Here is a 19,379-nt window from a genome sequence, read left to right as displayed (position 1 = left end):
GAACATTTAGTGCAACACTGGGACGTGCGGAGGTAATGTGGATTCAGCCATGGAAGAGCCATTAAGGCATCAGCCCAATTTTAATTTTCTCCTGCTGCCACATCAAGCCCTTTCAAGTTTATGGTGAAGACAGAGGGGATAAATGAATTAGCATCATTCATAACTACAACATATAAACTGTAGTGTCTGAGTCTCAAATTCAAACCCACCAGACAACCAGACCAGATGAATCACAGAATTTGATTAATAGAATCCCATTCATTTCTTTAATGCAACCCCGATTCAAATTGGGTCTGGATTGAGTTTAAGTCACCACATTGTTCCCAAAAGAAAAATGTCCCTGTGAAGCTGCTATTTGCCTCATGAAGCAAACACACAAGTCCTGTATCATAACCTTTATGATTGTTCAGCAGCACAAACTACAGTCCTTTGGGGTCACTTTAATTTAGCTGAGGGAATGGTAAGTACTAGTACCTGAGAGACTACAGGTCTTACGGGAAATGAAGTTTGTGTAATGTCAAATCAGTTGACACACTTACAAACGTGAATATTAGGGTAGTTGTATAGAAGATCAATTGATGTACCCAATCCTACTTGACCACTATTGTTATCTTCAGAGGCAATTCTTTGGGTGTTTCTGCCTTCTGAGATTAGGTAGGTGGCAACCCAAGAAAGGGCCATCTCAGTAGTGGCATCAAAACTCTGGAACTCTCTCCTCGGGGAGACATAGAGCAGAACCACAAGTGACAAAAGGCACAGATTGGACACTTGTCTGCTTCCCTCAAGTTTTGATGGGAAATGTAGGCATCCTGGTCCCGCAGCTTTGCTCTCTGACTGCTGTCCAATGGACTTTTCAACTGTCACTTGTCCAACATTACGCCAAGCTGCCTACATTTCTACACAATTAGGGATCAACTAAATGGCATGCATGACCCAAAAAAGGTCATAGAGCCAAGCTACACATGACGAATGACACTTGAATGGCAAGTGTATTTCTCCCTGTTCACTTGCCCTCCACTCAATCCACTTGCTGTTCAAGTGTCATTCGTCATGTGTAGCTTGGCCCATAGTCCCCTGACCTGACTTTCAATTGGGGCTCATTTTGAGGGGGAATGCGCAGGAATGCAGTTCCAGTAGTTCTCCAAAAAGATCACATGTCAGGTGACCCCGCCCACCTGATTTTTGGCCATTTTGGGCCCATTTCAGCCTGGATTGGGCCCAAAACAGCCAGGATTGGTCCCCAAATGGCCAGGATTGGGCCTCTGACAGGTAATGGATTACTCTCCCGCTTAGCAGTGGCCCAATTCTGACCATTTTGGGCCCCTTTTTGGCTATATTCAGCCCCTTTTTGCCATTTTGGGCCCAATTTCGGCCCTGAATGGCCTGGATTGGGTCCAAAACAGCCAGGATAGGTGATGTCAGGGGGTGTGGCATATGCAAATCAGTTATGCTAATGACACACTTCCAGTGGGGGCAAGTGGCATGGCATATGCTAATGAGTTATGCTAATGAGTTCCTACAGCTCTTTTCCTACAAAATGACCCCTGCTTTCAATACATGTAACATTTGTCCCGGGAAATATCATTCCTATGTGCTACAGGGTCAGTTTCTGCTTAATATCATGGTGTAGGAGGAGGAGGGGCTTCAGTCCTCCCTCTCACACTGTTTTCCAGAGTCAAAACACCAAGTAGGGGGGGGCTGTTTGTCCTATTCTGGGTCTCCATATGTAGTGACTGCAATGATACAGGAATTCTATCTTCCCTTGTATCAGGTTGCCTTAGATATAATTGTTTAGGAGAAATAAATTTGGAGCAACGCACACTGAGTCTGAAAATGGCATGGAACCACCTACCTGTTTTCTTTGATATCTAAGTGGAAACACTTTCACCAAAAAAACCCACATCAAATATATGGAAGGAACCACCAGAGAACAAATTCAAATGTTTCCAACCAATGACTTTTTCTATAAAACTGAGACTTTAAAGAATTTCTTCTCTACCATATCCTCTATATTTGCTGTGCATGCTGTTAACAATTGATAAGCAATAACAATAAATTTAATCATGTCTAGCTGAGTGTGAAAGTTGTATATTTGAATATATTAGATCAGAAGTGGACAAAACAAAGTTTGAGAGCTTATCTGAAGGCCTTCTAAATGGAAGGGTAAACCACTGCTTTGAAACATTTCAAAGGAGGAATTTTTCTTTAAGTGTCAAGAGGTTAGATTGGTAGTGGAGTTTATAGAGAGTGTGGAATATCCTGGTTTGTCACTTTTTTAATGAGATCCTGCTAGCTGGAATGTGTTCGAGTAGTCTGTGCACATCTCCGCACTAACAAGAAAGGCAACACAAACCCAGGTAAGCCTTTTCAGCAATGCCTTCACATACTGCTGGCAAGCACCATACAGGTGCTGATAATGCTCCTCGTTCTCAGAACAGTGAAGGGATTTTAAAATACTTTTGTGGTGTTGAAGTGTCTACATTATTTTGCAATTTTCTAGCAACAGAATTCTTTCAAGAAAATTCTCTCTGTACTTCACTGCTAAGCATTATATGTTTTTGAACAGTTAGTTTTCTTCAGTTTAGGTTATCCATCACAGGCCGTGGTAAAAAGCAATACTAACTCCCAAATTGCTGTTATAACTGACTCAATACATAGCTCATTTGCAAACTTTTGTAACAGTAATTTAGCAGTAAGACGGTTCTAAAATGTGCTTTGCTCAGGCACTCCCTTCCCCCTAAGGACATGAGAAAACAGTGTAGATTTAACTAGTTTATTTAAATGGCTGATCTAAGTCATAATTTATTAAAATATGCTAACATATTTTAAGGGTGGACTATACTAGGCATTCTGCCAATGGCTGTTTTTGTTGCACAGATCCACCGTCACTCCAAACTTGGCGAGCAATTCCATTGGCCTTATATATCCTTGCCTGCACATGCAAGTTGCTGAGAAGTGCCAAGCATTATCCCCTTCCCCTGATGCACAAGAAGACCATTACCAAGTTATAATGATGCTGCTCAACACTAAAGGTGCTCCATCCCAACCCACCCATCCGTAAGGCATGTGATGGCCTTTTCAGGATATGATCCTCCATCATATCTAATTCCCTGAAGGTGCTTGCCAATTGTGAGCAACCCAGCCTACTCCTGCCAGCTAGTTACGGCCTAACAAGGCAAAGACCAGACCATTAATTTTTAACACACACACACACACACACACTCCTTTAGTGACAAAACAAAGCAGGCAAAAAGGTCCCCCCACCAGCCAACCTAGGGGAACTAACATTATTATGAGCCCCCCCTGCCAAAAATTGTGTGTGTTTCATTCCAGCAGCAGGGAAGCACTGGGCTTCCTTGGCAGAGCAGCAGCTTGCTTTCCTGAGCAACACCAATGAGATCTCAAGGGGAGAAAGACCTTACATTATTAATTGGATTAGCGGGAACGGAGACCAATGCGCAGGGCATGAGTGCATCGCCCCATCCCCACCCCGTAGTTACCTAGGAAATAGGTCTCCCTCCCTTCCAATCCATTCCTCACCAAGGAGAAACCCCTTCCCTCTCATCAGCTTTGGAAACATTTGGAAGGAATAGGCTTCCGTTCAAAAGACACTTGCCTGGGACTAAGCACTATTGCATAATATGGGACTTACATCTGAGTAGACCTGTTTAGGATTGCTTCCATAGTGTTTCAGGGCTCTCTCTTTTTCTGAAGCAAATGCCAAATATGTATCTTGGAGTAATTTTGCTACTGTGTAGTGGCAGCATTCAAGATGATGTCAGGCTGGGCAGCACCACTGATGCAAGTTCACAATTTTTTGGTTTGCTTACATTACATATGCTCTAGTGATGCCATGAGTGGGTCATGTACCCTTTATAATCAGCTACACAGAGCAGAAATTCTCAAACTTTAGCAAACTGAGGTCCCTCGTTTTGTTTAAAAACTTTTTGTGGTCCCCTCAAGCTTTCCTCTCTTCCTTCTTTGGCATCTAATGTGATGAAAACCTACCTTCTAAAGTGAATGGCAGGCCATGCATATTTCACGGAGGCTTCCATCCTATAGTGTCTTCAAATGAATCTATTTTCTGCAGGGGAACTGAACTCTATAGTCTAGAGATCAATTGAAATTCCAGGATGATGGCAACCATAGTGGGAGAAGGTCTAGGAAAAGCCTGTTGATGGTGGTGGGCTTATGTGCAACTAAGTTCATAAGACAGGACTTCTCATTGATTAAATGACTGACAGCTAAACTAATCAGTATGCTTCTTCATAAGTTACAGCAATTTAAATTAATTGTGTACCAAATTTTCAATCACAGCCCAATTCTCAGGACTGAACTAGTCCATTTATATCTGCCCAAGAGCCCCAACTCAACTCATGAAGAAATGTATCATCTAGTTTGGCACTGAGAATTGGGCCTTGTGTGAGAATGTGGTGGGCAATGAGTTTAAATTGCTACAACTTAGAGATTCACACTTAGAATTCACCTCCTTCTCAGAAAGTTATGTACTTTCATTAGCTGTAAGAAAAATCTATTCCTTTTCCAATCTGAAGATGCAGTTAGTGATGGATGAAATCCCACAGACTCAGAACATGGATGGCAATTACAAGTGACTCCAAGAGTGCTCATAATTTTTTTTCTTCAAGCATTTGTGCCTGTAATTACCAGTCCCCAGTCCTTCCTGGCTGTGGGAGCTGCTTGATGACTAAGCATGCTTAGAACGACAACCACTACCAGACAAATGGATCTTGACTAGGCATTCTTGATTACATGCAAGGCACATTCCTGATTGGATTGCATTAATGGTTTTTGTCAATATTCATCTCAAGTACCAAGCCTTGAGCCTGCACAGTAGATGCTTATACTACAGGGCCAGGTCATCCTTTAATAACAAACTTGAATAAATCTTCTCAGTTGCCAGACAAGATACACATGTCCCTTGGAAAATGGTTAAATAACTGTTAAGCAGATTCAGTTGCATTTCATCTCTACTTTGTGCCTGCAGTTAGTTGTGTGTGTGTGTGTAAAATGCTGTCAAGGTGCAGCCAAGTTATGATGACCCCCTGCTCATATTCAAGGCAAGAGACTAATAGGTGGTTTGCCACTGTCTGCCACTGCATAGCTACCTTGTTCTTCCTTGGTTATCTCTCATCCAAGTACTGACAAGCACTGAACCTATTTAGCTTCCAAAATCTGACCAGATTGGGCTAGCCTGGGCCATCCAGGTCAGGGTACATAGTTGTATATATCTTTTAAATAACTGACTTCGGATGCATTGCATTGCCTTCTCTTTGCACCCACATAGTCAGCAGCATCTATTCATGAAATAGTCACAAGAACTGATGGCAAGATTAGCTAGGTTCATGGAGAAACAAATACCAAAGGCACACAAAGACATCTGAATAGTAAATCTAAACTCAAAACTCTCAAACTGCTTTTCCCCTTTTAGCAATGGGAGGCAGTGGAGGCAGTTGGGAGGGTAGCAGCTGTGAAGAAATAGTCTAAACACGAGAGAAAGAAGCCCATTCATGCAAATAAACACAACTGAACTTGTCTGGGTGTGTCCAAGCAGTTCAGCAAACAATTGCAACTAGTGAGTAGGATACAAACTGAACCAGCAACTTAATTAATGATAATGCTTGGCAATAGCTCTGACAAAACTTATGAAACAAAGAGTGGCCTCTCTCCCTCTTTTTCATTTCTCTCCTCCACTATCATGTGATAACTACTTCTTAGGGTTGTTGTGAGGGTAAGGTATAGGTGAGGAGGAGGATGTAAGTCACTTTGAGTTCACATTGGTAAGAAAGGCAGAATTCAGAGAATGGAAAGGAAGGGAAATGATGTAGTGAGAAACATGCACATCATTTATTTGGTCCTTCTCTCTTTAACTGCTGGAGCACTAGCCAGGTAAATGGGTTCATGGCTGAGATTGTAAGGCAGATCTTCAGCTCAGATTAAAATGTGAGTTGGAGAATTCCCAAGGCTGTAATATTTGTCCTAAATTGAAGGTGAGCATTATGATTCCTTAAGGGATTGTCAGATTCAGAGACCTCACTAGATGAATTAAAGTTATTTGTGGATGAAGAAAGTGCTGAAGTCAGAGTCAACTTATGGTGATGCCTCCTAGGGTCTTCAAGGCAAGAGATGAACAGAGGAGGATTGCCGTTATCTACCTCTGCACAGGAACCCTGGTCTTCCTTGGAGGTCTCCCATCTAATTACTAACCAAGGCCAACCTCACTTAACTTCCAAGATCTGGTAAGATCAGGCTTGCTTGGGCTATCCAGGTCAGGTAATGAAAACTATTACAACTCGAGGTGGGCATGGACCAAAAAATTGACCAAAATTTGACATGGACCGGCCCATTTCAGCATTCATGGACGCGATGACTTTTGGGCCGGTCTGTTGGTCCATGAAACCAGACATCCCAGTGCCGAGCAATCAATTCCCTAGGTAACATAGGGAAGTTGCCTGCAGACCTTTTGCTGCCTTTGGAACACACCAATTTTAACCCTGAAAACCTTGATAGGCATCCCTGGCTGTTAACCAGAGAGCTCCCATTATTCTTTATGAGAGTAAGCAGTATATGTAATATCCAGCGCTGAGCTGCAGTTTGACTTTCCAGCTGGTTACCAAGGGAGGAACTGCTTGTTGCGGGAGTTTTTTTGGATTGTGCGAGAGGGAGTCTTGGGGCTTGTGCTGCAGCAAGGCTCTGGGAACAAGCTTATTGGGTTTACTCAGCTGAGGGCTCACTCTTCTGTTTAATTTTTTTATTTCAATTCTTATTTGCTTGTAAGGTGGTGGGCTAGCCTAAGGCTCTTCCCCAACCCAGTCTCAGAGCTGCAGCAAGGCTCTGGGTGCAAGCTTATTGGGCTCCTTGAGGGCTCTCTCTTCTGCTTACTTTTTTTTCTTTCAATTCAGGAAGGCTCTTGGACCAAGCTTATTGAGCTCCTTGAGGGCTCACTCTTCTGTCTCATTTTTTTCCCTTTCACTTCTTATTTGATTGTGGGTTGTTGAGCTAGCATAGGGCTCTGCCAGTTGCTGCAAGCCAATGCAAGTCAATTGGCGTTTGTAGCTCCTATTCTATCTACTGGAAGTTTCCTGGGGTCGGCTGATTTGGGGGTCTGGAACTTGGACCTCCAAAATGCAATCTTGGCCGAACTTGGAGGATGGCTGGAGGAGAGCCTGCTGAAGACTCACTGTGAGTTTGGCATCTCTGAGAGCAAAGGGGGCAGTCCTAGGGCCCCCAGAAGTGACAGACTATGGATCGATGAACCAGGGGCAGGTCTGTGAAAAGTTCATGGTCTGTGAAACACAATGGACTATGGTCCAATGGTCCATGGTTTTTTCCCTGTCCATGCCCATATTTAATTACAATTATTTAATTTATGATTTTTTAATAATTTATTTGAATGCCCACCTGAAACATTTGAGAGAGGTAGTAATAAAAACAAGAAAATAATATCCTTTAATATATGCTTAAATAGAAGACAGGTTTGGTGCATATGCTAAAAGAATAAAAAAGAGTCCAGTAGCACCTTTAAGACTAACCAACTTTATTGTAGCATAAGCTTTTGAGAATCACAGTTCTCTGACGAAGAGAACTTGCCTTCTCTTCGTCAAGTTATTCTCTTCGTCAGAGAACTGTGATTCTCGAAAGCTTATGCTACAATAAAGTTGGTTAGTCTTAAAGGTGCTACTGGACTCTTTTTGATTTTGCTACTACAGACTAACAAGGCTAACTCCTCTGCATCTATGCTAAAAGACTCATCCAGCCAACTGACCCTCTAAAACCAGCCTAAACTGGTTCTTAGAAGATTTCAAGTGCCTCCAAAGAAAGACAGTTTTTTGAGCCAACAACTACGTAAAATGCTTTCCAAATTCCCTTGCAAGTGAGGAACTGGGGCCCAGTACAAATATGCTACATGCCTCTAATCTTTATTCATTACCATACTTGTGGTTGCATGGAAAGCTTAATGTTGTTTGAAAATGCACATTATGGAAGAAACAACAAACCAGTCATCACTGGTTTGCACATCCTTTAAACCAAGTACCATGAGCTGGTTTAATGCATCTTCTGGAACAAGGGGTATTACAGGTTGGAGAGAAAAACTTCCTGTATCTTCTGTGTCCACTTCTAAACAAATTCACAGGAGCAAAATAAGGGATATGTTATTGGCACATGGCAAGATACCTTTAAATGCCCTATTAATTCATTTGTGAATGCTTTTTAATTGTAAAAGGTAATCACAACATAAAACGGATACTAAACCAATTAAGCATTTCACTGTAGTAATTTCCACATGACTAGGCAAATTTTCAATGAGAGTATATGCTTCATTATTAAGTAGCTTTGTAATTACAGCACTAAAACTGATATTATTACAACAGCCACAACAATAATAATATACTTTTGTGAGATTAAAAGTGCAAAAATCACACTGTGATTTCTTTCCACTGCATAGTAGAATAATGGCAGGCCCCTGACATCCACCACCTCCTTCGAAAACAAGTTATTGGTGATCAATTTTTTTAGAGCCACTACAAAACATACATTTATTCCTTGAATTGTGATGATATTTGAACAGAAAGTCCTACCACATATGGGGGGATTCCGCATGATCAATTTTGATCGGACTTTCTGAGCAGTCATGCCGCGGTGGAGTCCTACGAATCCACTTCTCCCCGATTCCACATTAGGCTTTTGTTTCACACATTTCATCGGCTCAAAGTCCATCATGCGGAATTTTTGACAGGATAAAAATCGATTCCTCATCGCTTTTTCCGGGGGAAGTGTCAAATGGTGCACATCATTTTTTTACCCCCCACCCAAATGTTGCTACACATAAACGTTGCATCAAACCAACACATTAGAAAAAAATTTCTCACAAAAAACCGTTGCTACACATAAACGTTGCATCAAATAAACATATTGGATAGGCCAGAGCACTTCCCACCGATATTGTGGAAGAGTATTGGCTATTGACATTTGGAGGGAAAATTGTTACCAAGGACCCCGCGTCTATCTTTCCCGCTTTCTTCGTGAGCAGTGTGGTTTAGTGATAGGTGTTGTGTTGAGGACGGTCTCTTTCTCCCTCCATGAAATGCCTAGACCACTAGTTGAATGCTGAAGTCCCTCCATCACACTTTCACTCTACCTCAGAAGCTGTCGGCTGTCAGCAAGCAACAAGTAACAAATTTGGCATGTTGTAAAATGGACCCATTATTGGTCAGCTGTTGTCATGTGACACAGGATATGTTTCTGCATAGATTTGTAGAAACGTTGCAACTTTTTTTACATTTTTTTTTAAAGAGGGGAAGGGAAAGGGTAGAGCTTAGAAAACATGATTAGCCAATCAAATTAAGTTGATTCGAAGGGCGAGAGAAAAGAGCAAGGGTGGGGAGAACATCGGATAAAGAATTCCGCATGATTAAAATCCCTAATCGGCTGCGCATGGACAAATAAGTCGGGGGAAAGCAAGATGGAAAAAAATGGACAAAACGTGCAGTGACTTCGACTCTGCTGCTAGGATTGCTTTCCCAGGTGTGGAAACACAAGAAAAAATCGAGGTCATTTAGAAGCTGAAGCAGGGAAAACCATTCGTGCGGAGTCACCCATTGTTATGGACTTGTCTCCTGACCAGAGTAATTCCAAAGGTGTTGCATTGTCCGTTACAGCAAAAAAAAAGAGGAGGAGGAGGTGTCTTGTGGCAGATTAAATGCTAACATTTTATTCCAGCATAAACATTTGTGAACTATGACTCACTTCTGATGGCAGCAGACACACACTAAACTAAACTGGGGTCCTCAAACCATTGTCAAAAGTTAAATGGATAATTCTCCCTCCAAGATTCTAGTTATACTGTAGGTGGTATGTTTGGCACCTCTCACACTATGATGGGCTTGGACTCCGTGAATCTCTCATTGTATCTAAGCATGACTTGCTCATGTGCTTCAGCCACATTTATCTGATAAATAAATCCGATGAAGGAGCCTGTGATGATTTTAAATATGTGTGTGTGTGTCTTTAAATGGTTGGTGTGGTACAGATGAAGAGTGAGGGTGAAAGATGATTGGTTGATGACTGAGAGTGTGTGTGGAGAGAATGCAGTTTTTAGACTGAGAAAAAAGATTCAGTCAGGGCAAGTGAGGCAAGCTGTGTGCAGCCTGAGATTGTGAATTTCTAAAAGAAATATAACTATGTGGAAGCCTGAACTGTATATGTTTGTGAAAGAATATTCAGTCAGGGCAAGAGAGGCAAACTGTGTGCATGCCTGAGAGATGTGTATTTGAGTGAGAAATTTGATATCAGACGCAGGCAAACTATGTGTGCAGCCTGAGAGAAGATCTGAGTGACTGTGTCTATGAAAAGTAACTTTAATAACAAATAACACTCTTTTGAAACCATCAAGCTTAAGTAATAATATGAAACTGATATGCTTATTGTAAAAATAAGTTTATTTTGATTTTATTTTTTCAACCCAGAGTATCTGTTATTCCCATATCCCATTCCTATCCTCAGGGCCACATAGTCCCATGAAGGAGCCTAATGCTTGGGTACGTTTAAGTTATTTTAGAATATAATTCCTAGTGGCAGCAATCTACTCAGAGGGAGCAAGAAGAAAAGGATTAAAGGTAAAATCTAACTGAGGGCCAAGCTACAAGTGACAAATGACACTTGAACGGCAAGTGGATTGAGTGGAGGGCAAGTGAACAGGGAGAAATACACTTGCTGTTCAAGTGTCATTTGTCACTTGTAGCTTGGCCCTGAGAGAAAGAAAGGGGTCATAACAGAGCCTGACTCTCGAAAGCTTATAGTCTGAAAATCTTGTTGGTTTTTAAGGTGCTGCTTGACTACACGGCTACCCACCTGAAGCCACATTTATGTGGTTACTCACTTTAGAATACCTGTCATAAGCCTATACGCTGCTGCTGTGGGCATATCCAAACAGAATGGACAAGTAACTGGCCCTGCCTCTTGCCAATCTCTTCTCAATAACACATAGAAGGATATAGCACTTACCTTGCCTCCCTAAGCAAAGTTATACCCTTCTAAGTCCACTGAAATCAATGAACTTAGAAAGGTATAACTCAACTTAGGGTTGCACTGTTAGTGCCCTATTTAAGTTGGTACCTTGTTAAAAGCACCCTGTCAAAGTAATCATTTGACAATAGTTATGAAGAGTATATCATATAACATTTTTATGGATTTTTGTATATAAAGAAAGCATATGTTCTCTACTTCAGGTCCTGCTTTGGGGAGAAAGGTGGAATATAAATGAAGTAAAAAATATATATATATATAAATTCAGGCTATTTCCACCAGTAGCCCAATGTGTTATTTTACACTTCATTTGGACTTTCTGCAGCTCATTCTTATACAAGTTTATTCAGAAATAAGTTGCATTGAGCTTGATGGATCTCATTCTCAAGTAAATCTGCAGAGAACTGCGGATTTGCTTGAGTAAAAACAAATATGGAAGACTGATGTCTCCCTTTAGTAACTTATTTCTTGAGAGCGTAATTCTCATCCACAATAGTCTTATAGGCTTTATTTTATAAAATAAGAATATATAACAGATCAGAAATAGGTAAACCTCTAAAAAGAAATATTGATGCTTACATGCATAGTTTAGCTGGGCTAGGGATCCCAGATCCCCCATAAGGGGCAGGAGATTCTCCACTCCCTCCTTCTGGCCCCTTGCCACCAGTCACCTGGGCTGCAGGGGAGAAAGGCATGTTGTACAATGGGCCCCAAACAGATCAACATTGCAAAAGGTGAGTGTCAGGTCCTCTCCTTCCACCAGAGGACCTGGCAACTCTATGGTGGCGCAGGTAGTATCACTAGAAAAAGCATATAGTGTTTTAAACATACTATTCATTACTTCTCCAGGGAAGCTTAGTTTGTGGCCCCAGAGTTATTTTTTGAGGTACAATAAACTTTTAAATGAATTTAATGAATTAACCGATTCGGTTTCGTTTTCGCGGCCATGTCAGACGCTCCTCTCGGCAGGTCCGAGAAGAAGCGGCCGAGCAGCCTGACCGGGCGGCTGTTCTGCAAAGGTTAGCCCCCAGGGCTCCCAGGGAGGGAGTCTGGGTCCGGGACGCGGTGGGAAGAGCCCTCTGGCAAATCGAGGCAGAGGGTAAATTGCCCGTTTGTCCCTATGGAGGCCGGCAGACGTGCGCGGCACCTCGCGTGCTGCCGGGCCACGGAAAACGGCAAAGAACAGGACTAGGCGGAAGCCTGTAAGTAAGCGAATCCCTTCTGTCACTACAAGCGTATGTGAAGGAGTGGTGGGATCTGAAGTTTAGAAGATTCGGATTTCCCCCCCCTCGCAGAGTCTCGGAAGATTGGCGGTCCCCCCCCCCTAAAATGGCAGCGAAAAAGCAGAGTCCTGCTTTGGGCAAGTCAGTTTCGGCTGCCCTGCAGGGAAGAGGCGTGTCGCTCGAGGAACTGGTGAAAAGATCGGTTATCGAAGCCATAAAACCCTTTGTTGACAAGCTGAATGAAACAGATCAAAGGGTGGGCTTAATTGAGAGCAATGTGAAAGCCATCAAGGAAGTAGCGGGGGGGCAGAGAAATCTGCTCGGGAAAATGCATCACTTATGAGAGCAACAAACAAGGAGCTAAAGTTGGTGGAAACCCAGCTGATTGGGCTGCAAGTGGAGCAAACACAGACCATTTTGCGTCTCCAGAATGTTAAAGAGGAGGAAAACGAGGATTTAAGGGATCTTGCCTCGGAACTTTTAGCGACACCCGCGAGGGCAACTAAAGAAGAAGTAAAAAGCGCCATTTTGGGAGCCCGTCGGGCATCTTCAAAATATGCAATGAAGTGGCAGCTGCCTCGCGAGATTGTTATTGAGTTTTCATCTAGGAGGGTCAGGGACATCATCCTATATAACTCATATAATGCGGACTTGGACTTTCTGGGAAATAAAGTCAAGATACTGAAGGACGTTCCATTTTTAGTTCGGAAGAGAAGAATCAAGTATAAAAGGCTGGCGGCTCTTCTGAGGGATCGTGCTATAAAGTACAAATGGCTATTTCCGGAAGGAATCGGGTTTAGTTATAAAGATGAAGCTTACAAGATTAATTCGGAAGATCAGCTAAGGGATTTTGTGGACAAAAATTTGGGCAAGACACCAAGCAAAGAGAAGAAGATTCGAAGCCTGAAGGGAGGGGGGAGGCAACGAGCGCTGCGGCTGTAGCTGCTCAGAGAGAACTGCGTCCGAGGCCCAGGAGGGGGGGAAAGATTTAATTTGAACTGTAATTTGTATTTTGTAAGATTAACCATTCCATCAGTACTTTATTAAGCTTTATTTTTCAATTATGGCAGTATGAAGGGAAAGCATTGAAGTGTAGTGTTTAGTGTTTGTATGCTGCCTTCCCCTTTTTTCCACCCCTCCCTTCCCCCTCTCTTTTTTTTTTCCTTTTTTTCCTCCCCTTGTACTATTGTAGTTTTTTGTAGTTTACTGTTTTAGATGTTAAAAATAATATATATATAAAAGAATTTAATGAATTAACCCATTCACTCATATGTGTTGAAAATTATTGTATGAATAGCTTTGAGTTACTATACTCCATATTTTTTAAAAAGATAAGTAAAAGTAGTCACCTGTGCAAGCACCGAGTCATTACTGACCCATGGGGGGACATCTCATCATGACGTTTTCTTGGCCGACTTTTGCTACGGGGTGGTTTGCCATTGCCTTCCCCAGTCATCTACACTTTATCCCCAGAAAACTGGGTACTCATTTTACCAATCTTGGAAGGATGGAAGGCTGAGTCAACCTTGAGTCGGCTACTTGAACCCAGCTTCCACCAGGATCGAACTCAAGACATGAGTAGAGCTTGGGCTGCAATACTACAGCTTACCACTCTGTGCCATGGGGCTCTTTTTTATACTCCATATTTGGGGAAGGCAATTTTAGCGCTGCTAATGGATTTGGATTGGAACATAAGGAAAGAAATGCTTGTAGGAGTTGGATATTATAAGCACATATTGAACATGGGTGTTTGAGTGTGCATTTGATATTCCTTCTGTATCTTGTTGTGAACTGTTTGCTTTTTGCTTATTTGTTATTAGTTGAGATTACTGGGGGGGGGGCGTTTCTGGCTGCTGTTATCTGACCAACAAAAATATGCAGAAAAATTGATAGATTTGTAAGCAAGTACACTAGAAAATCATAATAATTACAGAGTGATGCAGGTTTTTCTACTGCTTCAAAAAGCAGGGATGAACGTATATGATGAAAACTGAGGCATTATCATAAAGAAAAAACAATTCAAGAGAACTAAGCAGATGCATTTTTAAAATGTATTTGTTTGGTGGCCACTACAGCTGACTTTCACATCTCAGATCCCAAATTCTTGGAGAAGTAATGAAACTTAACATTTTGCTTAAGTGGTAGTACCTTCATCTGACAAAAAAGAAGACAGGTGAGCCACAAATGCTTTATACTTCGAGGAAGACTGCAATATTCAAGTAAAGTATGTTTATCTGGCGAGCATATTCATCATTACAGTCACATAACATATAGCATGCATATAGCAGATAGTGTTTCTTTTCACACATTCTTAGTGTTCATTGGCTATTATAATCATAAATAATACTATCTTTAATTTTGCATTTATTTGTTTCTGTTATTTAGTAAATAACAGGTTATTTAATTCATGAATGAATTAGAGACTGTATCTACTCAGTAAATACCTTTGCCAGAAGTCCATTTTGAGAACATTTTGGGCAAATGTTTTAGTCTTGACGCCCCCCCCCTCCTGTATCCTGCCATCAAGTTCTGCTGCCAAAAATGACAGTTGCTGCCCAGCGCTGAGTGGGCAGCGGGAGGCGGGGGAGAGCGGCGGCAAGGAAGACACAAACCAGCAAAATGGGGTTAACAAGGCCACAACTTTATTAAACCGTTACAAGGATAGGAGCATTGGCCGCATAGGGATCGGATCCCTCATCGCCTGGCCCGCCTGCCAGGCGATGCCCTCCAGCCCCCGCAGGCCGCCCTGCGGAGGGGAAAACCAAGGGATGGCAGTTGGCGGGGTCAATCGGGTGTACACCCCTTATTGACCCCCCGCCACCTGGGAGTGAGGCTTTCTGGCAGGCCCCCGAGCTGAGCCTGCCCCCTGACCTCACCCCTGAACCCCTTATGGGGGTCCCCATAAATGGGGGTTAGATGTGGCCGCTAGGCCCATCTCCCCCCCGGGGGATCGGATCCCAATGCCAACCCGCCCAAAGTTGTGACAAGAGAACTCAACCAGAATGAAACATCAACAGGAATGCACATCATACAGGGAGTGGTGGGTGGGAGATCGGCAGCGAAGGCGCGAATGCCGGGGCCCCCTCGGCTGCTTCTTTAAATAGGCAGCGGACGGACCGGAGGGAAACCTGGCCTCTCCAGGTCCGACCCGCGCCCAGCCCCCCCCACCCCCGGCCGCGCTGATTGGCGGGGGCGGTTTAAACTGATTGGCTGGCCGGCGAAGCAGCCGAGGGGGAAGATGGCGGCCGCCCATCCTTCCCCCGGCCCCCGCCGCCCGCGCGGACAGCAAACCGGCCGCCAGGTAAGTCTGAGGCCGTTGCTTGCTGCCCAGCGCTGAGTGGGCAGCGGGAGGCGGGGGAGAGCGGCGGCAAGGAAGACACAAACCAGCAAAATGGGGTTAACAAGGCCACAACTTTATTAAACCGTTACAAGGATAGGAGCATTGGCCGCATAGGGATCGGATCCCTCATCGCCTGGCCCGCCTGCCAGGCGATGCCCTCCAGCCCCCGCAGGCCGCCCTGCGGAGGGGAAAACCAAGGGATGGCAGTTGGCGGGGTCAATCGGGTGTACACCCCTTATTGACCCCCCGCCACCTGGGAGTGAGGCTTTCTGGCAGGCCCCCGAGCTGAGCCTGCCCCCTGACCTCACCCCTGAACCCCTTATGGGGGTCCCCATAAATGGGGGTTAGATGTGGCCGCTAGGCCCATCTCCCCCCCGGGGGATCGGATCCCAATGCCAACCCGCCACAAGAGCCCCAAAGCGGCTCCCGCCAACGCTCCTAGCCCTGCAACCACCCCAGGAGATTGTCCCGCAAGTCCTGCAGCCAGAGGTCCTGGCCCCAGCTAGACAAATGCACCCCATCCGGGCGGTACATTGCCTCGATCTTGAACGAAATATCCGGGTGCCTGATCACGGTGCCTCCCAGCTCGAGGACGTGACGCTCCATGGCCCTTGCCAGTCTTTGTCTAATTCTGTCCACTTTTTCTGGGCAGCGTGCCCAGCGCCAGCAGCGCCTCTGCAACAGGTCCGACCAGAAAATCTGGGCCTGCGGGAAGTGGCACCTGAGCCGCTCCAGGTCCCTCATCATTGCCCGCTTCAGGTCCGGGCCCTCCCGCAGACCTAAGTCATTTTCCCCCAGCTGAATGACCAGCCCATCTGGTGGGTCCTGCCGGCGCGCCCGCTGGAGCAGAAGCGGGACCATCGCATCCCAGCGCATGCCACGGACGCCGATCCAGGAGATCCTGATGGTGCCCTGCAGGCCCAGGTGCGTGCCCCAACCTGATGCTGCCGCGTATTCTCCAGCCCAGTGCACGATGCTGTGCCCACAAATCCAGACTTGCGTGAAGCGACCTGCAGGAATGCAAAGTGTAGTGTGTTAGCGACGCCCAGCCCGCGAGGGGCGCACGTAAGTGCGATATGCGGAGGACCTCCACCGCCCTATGGCTTGGATCTGGGAGGAGGCCAGGCCCCACTCGCTGGCAGACGTGGCGGCCCCGATCCTGAAGGAGTGGGTCCCGAACTCCGTTTGGGGCAGACCCGCGGCCGCCAAGCATGCCCGGAGCACCGCTGCGAATTGGAAACGCGAGACAGGGGAGCAGTCAGCGTGCACCAGAAGGGGCGCGGGGCCAGAGGGGCGCAGAGCCAGATACTCCTCCAATGCCCGGACCGGGCATACGGCAGCAATGGCAGCGGGGCGAAGGAAGATGCTGGCCCCTCGCCCCAGCTGATCGGTCTTAGACCTCCGGATGTTGATGGTTAGCCCGCCCCGGCCCCAGGACACATCCCCCACTTGCAGGGCCCGCCCGGAGGTGTCCTCTCTTGAGGCGCAAACCAGCTCCCCCACCCGCAGGGCCCCGAAGAAGGCCAGGGAAAAGGCAGCGCGGAATAGGATGGCCTCGAATTCCGACCAGCAGATGTCCTTGGTGCGGAGCGTGATCTCACGCAGAATGGGCAGCGTGATGGGTCTGCGCTTATCCGGGGGGGGAGGAGCCAGGCGCCTCCACCCCTCCACCGCTCGCCTGGCCGCGAAGCAATCGCATGGGTCCTCGAAGCCCAGGGCCTTGCTGAAAAATGAAATGGCGGCCAAATCCCCCCGCATAGTGCTGGGGGCCCGCCCCAAGGCCCGTAGGTAGGCCAGGTACCGCAGCACCATGTCCTGGGGGGCGGGCCAAGACGTGGGCCCCCCGACCTCACGAGCAAAGGCCCAGAACCGCTGTTCCGCCGCCGAGTAGGCACGGAGTGTGGAGGGGGCAATGGAACTGAGTACTCCCTGCATCACGGATTGTTGCCAAGAAGCCACAGGTCTTGCGGGAACTCCTCTGGCGCGGTCTGGGCTGCTGGCGCCAGGCTGAAGAATCTCTCCATCTGGAATCGAGATAGTGCGTCTGCAATGCCGTTATCCACGCCTGCCACGTGCCGCGCTGAGAACGTAATGTTAGCGGATAGACAGGAGAGGACAAAGTGACGTACCAGGCGCATGACCCGCTCAGAGCGAGAGGATTGCTTGTTAACCACCCTGACCACCGCCATGTTGTCGCACCAAAAGGTAACCTTGCTGTTCTGGAGGAGGTCCCCCCACATTACCACCGCGGCCACGATGGGGAATAACTCGAGGAAGGTCAGGTCCCTGAGGATCCCATTGCCCGCCCAGGATGGCGGCCACCGCTGAGCGCACCAGCGCCCCTTGAAGTATACCCCAAAGCCCAGGCTGCCGGAAGCGTCCGAGTGGACCTGGAGGCTGGAGCCCAGATCCAGAGGGACCTGCCACAACGATACCCCATTGAAACCCTCCAAAAACCTTAGCCAGACCCCCAGGTCCTCCCTCATGCCCTTCGTGATGCGGATATGGTGGAAGGGAGAGGTGGCCCCCCTGGTGGCGTGCGCCAGCCGAGCGCAAAAGGCCCTGCCCGGGGACACCACCCTACAGGCGAAGTTGAGGTGGCCAATGATGGCCTGCAATTCCCGGAGTGTGCATTTCCTGCGCGCCCTGGCGCTGGAAAGCAGTGCACGGAGAAGGGCCAGCTTGTCTGCCGGCAGGCGAGAGACCCCGGCCACCGAATCAAGCTCGATGCCTAGGTAAACGAGACGTGTTGTGGGGCCCTCGGTTTTTTCCTGCGCGAGGGGGACCCCCAGCTCACCTGCCAGATCCTGGAACGCACGGAGTCGCTCTGCACACCCGGGCCCACGGGGGGGCCCAGATATCAAAAAATCGTCCAAATAGTGCGTGATGTGTGGGGCGCCCATGCGCTCCTTAGCCGCCCATTCCACAAAGGTGCTAAAGGTCTCGAATGCTGCGCAGGCGACCGAGCAACCCATGGGCATGGCCTTGTCCACATACCAGCTGCCTAAAAACTTGATACCCAGTAAGCAGAAGTCCCCCGGGTGAACCGGCAGCAGCCGGAAGGCTGACTGTATGTCACATTTTGCCATTAAGGCCCCCCTGCCACAAGCTTGGACCAGCCTGACCGCGTGGTCGAATGATGCGTACCTTACTGAGCAAAACTCCTGGGGTATGGCATCATTTACTGATGCCCCCCGTGGGTACGAGAGGTGATGGATGAGGCGGAACTCCCCCGGGGTCTTTTTGGGGACCACCCCCAGCGGAGACACCCTCAGGTTCGGCAGGGGGGGGGAGTGGAAGGGGCCTGCCACCCTCCCCGCAGCCACCTCCTTGGCCAGCTTGGCTGCTACTATCTCCGGCATTTCCCTGGCGGATTTTAAATTGCCAGCGGAGGTGAGGACCCGCGGCCCTGTGTATGGTATCCGAAAACCCCCCGTGAACCCCTCGGCCAAATAGCGCGCGGCCCTTTTGTTGGGGTAGCGGAGCAGGAGAGGGAGAAGCGCCCTGATATTAACTGGGGTGGGCGCCAGGCCTCCCAGCCCCCGCGGCACCTCACTTGCTAGGGGCGGTGGGCTGCGTCCCGGCGGTGCCCGATCCTCCCTCCTTGCGGGGGCCGCCGTTGGAGGACCGGCTGGCGCGAAAGGGCTGCGGGCCCCCCGTGTTGCGGGTGCATGAGGCCCGGGGGTGGGGACCAAAACAAGAATCGCAGTTGTGCTCGTACTTGCATCGCGAGCGCGTGCACTTGCCCTGATTGTACTCCCAACACAGCCCTC

General features: G+C 47.0%; 1 protein-coding gene across 1 annotated transcript; it reads right to left on the bottom strand.

The window, feature by feature from the left end:
• Positions 1-16,641: 16,641 nt before the first annotated feature.
• LOC129327586 (integrase/recombinase xerD homolog) lies at positions 16,642-17,541 on the bottom strand. The gene has a single exon (XM_054976340.1). It carries the CDS (start codon positions 17,539-17,541, stop codon positions 16,642-16,644), a length of 900 nt encoding a protein of 299 aa, XP_054832315.1.
• Positions 17,542-19,379: the final 1,838 nt, after the last annotated feature.

This window comes from Eublepharis macularius, chromosome 4 (assembly GCF_028583425.1).
Source record: "Eublepharis macularius isolate TG4126 chromosome 4, MPM_Emac_v1.0, whole genome shotgun sequence".
Lineage (NCBI taxonomy): Eukaryota > Metazoa > Chordata > Lepidosauria > Squamata > Eublepharidae > Eublepharis > Eublepharis macularius.
The sequence above is the reverse complement of the archived record's forward strand: the minus strand, read 5'-3'. Positions and strand labels throughout refer to the sequence as shown.

Coding starts and splice junctions, on each gene's coding strand:
- LOC129327586 (XM_054976340.1), bottom strand. CDS start 17,541: ATGCAGGGAGTACTCAGTTCCATTGCCCCCTCCACACTCCGTGCCTAC.